The sequence below is a fragment of the Emydura macquarii genome, unplaced genomic scaffold (assembly GCF_026122565.2).
Source record: "Emydura macquarii macquarii isolate MOO-44397 ecotype Brisbane River unplaced genomic scaffold, CSIRO-AGI_Emac_v2 contig_3094, whole genome shotgun sequence".
NCBI lineage: Eukaryota > Metazoa > Chordata > Testudines > Chelidae > Emydura > Emydura macquarii.
Genome location: NW_027133231.1, coordinates 9,534 through 14,379, shown reverse-complemented (window position 1 = coordinate 14,379; position 4,846 = coordinate 9,534). Strand labels below are relative to the sequence as shown.

Here is a 4,846-nt window from a genome sequence, read left to right as displayed (position 1 = left end):
CTATCCCATGATATTTCCGGGTGTGCCCATAATTTTTAAATGGCAGACCTAGATTAAAAGATCTGCTCTAGTTGAGCTATAAGGCACTAGGCTCAGCCCCAGAATTCCCTGAGTAAAACTCTCTGGCCTGTGTCTTGCACAAGTTCAGTATAGATGATTGCGGTGGACCTTTGTGGCCTTAATATCATTGAATGTGGAGGCTTCCCACAAATGACAGGCCAATGGAAAATGGCAGGCTTGACTCTTCGGTGTCTCAGATTTCCTGTCTTGAGTAATGCCAATAGTTTTCTTGGCAGCGTAGAAGCGAAAAAGGAATGTTTCCTCTATCCCCTAACGAGCTCTTGCAAGCTGCAGACCTATTACCTGATGTTCCAATATGAGGACCTACAGCTGTCAGTACTGATGCACTGTACTGGGATATATTTGCTGACTATACACCCCCTAGTAACACGGAGGGACTAATCCTGATAAAACTGAGTGTGATACCGATAACTAGAATAGTTTTCATTGCAGGCTTCTGTAAAGGCAGCTGGAAAATAACATCACACCTCACACGTCAGCTTCCTTCAGCAGCAGTTTCAGTGCTTCCACTTTCATCTTGATTGTAGTTCCAGGTCTAAAAGCAGCCTATGTCTGGCTGGCGATCTTTCTATGCTCATTGTACCTGTCTTCTGTCCTCAGGAATTGTAGCACTGTTTGTATCATTAAAGCTCAGGAAAGCCAGCAGGCCAAGTTTGAATTGGTTAAGGAAGTTGCCAGTGGGCGCATGGGTTGGAACACCACTGCAGTTTGGCCTGACTGTTCCTCCATGAGGCCAGCAGAGAAGGGCTCTGCCATTACGATACCCAGCTGTGGGTTACCAGAGGTGTTTGGTCCGGTAACACGAGTGAGAGAGGCTCATTGTTTGAGCAAAGGTGGGCTGGAAAACAGAGGATTTTACCCCACGAAAAATTTCAACCCACTGTAAAATATTTCCTTTTTATCCATTTTTGGGTGTTGCTTTCCACAGAAATCTGCTCATTTCCCGCTGAAGTTTCAGTTGCCATGGGCCTGCCCAGCTGTAGCTGCCTGGATCCCCAAGAGAAATTGGAGGCATTTCGTTTCCCTCTCCTCATAAATGAAGGTTGCACTGACTGAGTCTATGGCTGCATTCTGGGTTTGGAAAGGTCAAAACCACCTGCCCAGTCTATCCCTCACCAGCTACTATAACCAGCATTCAGATCTCCATGCAGCCTCCTTCATTCCTATAACAGTCCCTTCAGCAGATCCCGTGAGCAGCGGCTACTGTGACAGGCTCCAGTAGCACATCTCCGATGAACCTGTGCTCCCAGGGGCCTGGAGAGGATCCTAGATCAGTTGTGGAGGCACAGAGATTGTGGGTGGGAGGGACTACCTATCAGGGGATCTCTGAGATCAGTGAGTAACTTTGGGGATCCATGGATGCTGGGTCCTACCCTTTATTCCTCAGAGAGAAGGGAAGGCACATCCAGAACTGGAAAAATATGAGGAAAATTTCCAGGTAGGAGCAGTGTGGAATGTTCTTTCCTCAGCCTGCATCCTGGGAAATGGGAAAGCAGGAAAGGGTTTGGCGGGGAGAAATCTCACCCTACATAACTATTGTTTGTCTGATTTACTGTACTGCAGCAAGATTACAGTTGTCACAGCATCATCGTTACCAGTCGGCCGCCCTCAAGGTAACCCTGTGACTCCTCTGTGCCATACGCACAGCACTGACAACCTGAATTGCAGGAATAGAGCCTGCGGCAGAGCTTGCACTGCTGTCCAGTTTGGTAGCATCACCGAGCATCCCCTGGGATTGGGCTTCCTGCAGTTTGCCATTGGCCATGCCGGGGTTAAAGCTGGCACACACTGAACCAATCAGCTGAGAGTCCCAGGTAGCCAAGGGGCCCCGAAGGAAATGGGCAAACATGCTTCATAAGGTCAGTTGCAGCCTGTCTGAGCAGACACTGCCTGCTGTCCGTGCAAGCCCTCCAATGACTCCTTCTCCGTTCGGGTGAAGATGTCTGATGGCAGATGCTCCCTTTCTCTCAGGCCTTGGGTATGTTGGCAGGTTTCTCTGTCTTTAAATCTTTCAAACGGCAAGGGAAGGGTAAAGGCTGCCAGCTGTTGAGATGGGCAGATGTTCTTTGCAGCGGCAGCTGACTCTTCCAGGCTGTGGGTGCGACTCAGTGACAGGGGCTGGAGAGCAGGCAGCACTAGGTGACTGGGGGACCCTCCACTTCTTGTGCCCGTGGTCAATGCAGGATCATTCCAGGTACACAGAAACCCCAGATTCAAAGTAAGCTCAGTGTGTGAAAATCCCAGTGACCTTAGTCACGATTTGTGAATGGGTCCCATTTCCAGAGGTGCCGTGTGCTCTGGGTCAGAGAAGAGCCAATGCAATATCAGTGAGTAGTTCCCAAACCACCTCAGGTTTATTTTCTCCAGGGAATATAATCAGCAACTCCATTTACTTGCATATCTACCCCCTCTCTGGTCTCAGAGTGCCAGATGTCAGCCTCCTCCCTTTCCCTCTCCTGGGTTGGAATCCCACCATTCTCCCATTGTCAGAGTGGGAGGGCTCAGGGCTGCTTCTAGCTGTGGGTCAACTGGGCTTGAATACTCATGCCTTTCACTTTGAAATCGACTTCCCGCAAACCTCCATTGTAGCTAAATAACAGGTGCTGGGGGTTACTCTGTACTAGACGAGTGGTTTTCAATCTATGGTAAACGGATCCCTACCAGTTTGCAGACTGTTAGATTTCCAAAAGTATTCACAGCTTCATTAGAAATTTGATAGGGGTCTGCAAACAGTTGAAAACCACTATACTACAGAGTGAGAGAATGAATATTATGTACTTTCAGGAAGTAAAGTTCAAAATTCTTCGGGGCTGCTAAGTGCATCATGCTAGCTGTCAATGACACCAAATTCCAACCAGCAGTCTTCCTTCTCACCGGAATACCTGGGCAGGAAAACATCCGTGTCTGGATTTCTATCCCCTTCTGCTTAATGTATGTTATTTCCATATTAGGAAATTCAGTCATTCTGTTCATTATAAAAACAGATCCGACCCTCCATGAGCCCATGTACATTTTCCTTTCGATGTTGGACATCACAGACCTTGGCATATTGCTATCCACCCTGCCAACCATACTGAGCATATACTGGTTTAACGCTAGGGAGATCAGCTTCGATGCCTGTTTTGCCCAGCTGTTCTTCATTCACTTGCTTACTTTAATTGAATCCTCTGTGCTCTTGTCGATGGCCTTTGACCGCTTTGTGGCCATCTGTAAGCCACTGAGATATGATTCCATCTTAACGCCACCCAGAATAGCCAAGATGAGACTGGTGACTCTGCTAAGAGGGATGGGCATTATACTCCCACTCCCCATTCTCCTGAAACACTACCGATACTGTCATGACAATGTCCTTTCCCATTCCTACTGCCTGAACCAGGAAGTCATGAAGATGGCTTGTTCGGATATCAGAGCCCACAGCATCTACAGCTTCTTTGCAACACTCGCTTCACTGGGGTTGGACGTCCTGCTCATCCTCCTATCTTATGTGATGATCCTCAAAACAGTGCTGAGCATCGCGTCCCATTCGGAGCGCCTGAAGGCCCTGAACACCTGCATCTCCCACGTCTGTGTTGTCTTGCTTTTCTACATGCCAGAGATTGGTTTGTCTGTGATACACAGATTCGTGAAGTACTTTTCTCCCTTGGTTCAGACTGTCATGGGTGTCGTCTATTTGCTGGTCCTGCCTTTGATGAACCCAATTGTGTACAGTGTGAAAACCAAAGCCATTCGTGCAAGAATAATCAGGGTGTTTGTCAAGTAAAGGGTCGGTTCATCATCCGGCTCCAGGGCTGATGACGCCGGACATGAAAATCACAAGCCATCTTTTCCATCCTAGAGACTTCCAGAAGACATGAGAGGACATGAGCTACTGATCCCTGTCACCAGCTGCTAAGGAAGGACAACGCACTGAGGGAACTGGACCGAGAGAGGCAGCAGTGTTTACAAAGACTCTGTGTTTATGTAGAGCCAGGGGATGGGTGGGATTTTATTGCATAAAGAGCTGCATGGGTGTCTGCTCAGACCTCAGAATTGCTGTGGATACAGTCAGTACACAGAAGGAACGTGGATGTTTTGTCCCATTGTCCATGACCTGTCCCTGTCCCATGTCTGGTTAAACACCCAGGGGCCATGGGAAAAGTTGTAGAGCAGTTTTGAAGTTGCAGTCCTGGCCCTTCCTGAGCACACTGGGTGCTGTGTGATCCATGTGAGCAGCACCAACTGTGACCAGGACTATTCTAGGGGCATTACCGCCCAACATTCCCTGCACCCTCACTCAGGATTAAAGCTGGAGCCTTAAGAGAAGCCATTCGCGCAACTCCTCAACCTCATGGACGGCTCTGACAAGAGACTCAGGCCCAGATTCCCTCCCCATCCTCTACATTTGTGCTGCCCCAGCTATGGAAAGGGCTGGAAATGGGCCTCAGCTCCCTAGCTCCTAGCTTAGTCCTGGGACTTTAGAAGGTGACCGAGGCCTGGCAGAGGCAGCTACGGAGAGAGAGAGGAAGATGGTCCCGGCTGGGGAATTGTTCATGCTTTGGGAAGTCCCAGCCTACTGCTTCTTTAAGGGTCTGAGACTGGGGCCTTGTAGTGCAGGGCAGGGAATGGCTCCCCTCACTCCCTGCCACCCGCAGGAACCGTAGAAGACAAAATTGGCTGCCTCTTCGCTCAGAACATGGTGACAGCAGCAGGGGAAGGACAGATGCCCTCGCTGAGCCTGGGGGGAAGGGACTGAGCTACCGAGGGGGCCAGCTGGTGAGTATCCAGG

At 49.4% G+C, this 4,846-nt stretch overlaps 1 protein-coding gene across 1 annotated transcript; it reads left to right on the top strand.

Annotated features, from left to right (window-relative positions):
• The first annotated feature begins 2,905 nt into the window (after positions 1–2,905).
• Positions 2,906–3,841, top strand: LOC137141584 (olfactory receptor 51G2-like). The gene has a single exon (XM_067530516.1). It carries the CDS (start codon positions 2,906–2,908, stop codon positions 3,839–3,841), a length of 936 nt encoding a protein of 311 aa, XP_067386617.1.
• The last annotated feature ends 1,005 nt before the right edge of the window (positions 3,842–4,846 follow it).

Bases quoted from the DNA above. Each gene is read 5' to 3' on its own strand.
- LOC137141584 (XM_067530516.1), top strand. From the start codon at position 2,906: ATGCTAGCTGTCAATGACACCAAATTCCAACCAGCAGTCTTCCTTCTC.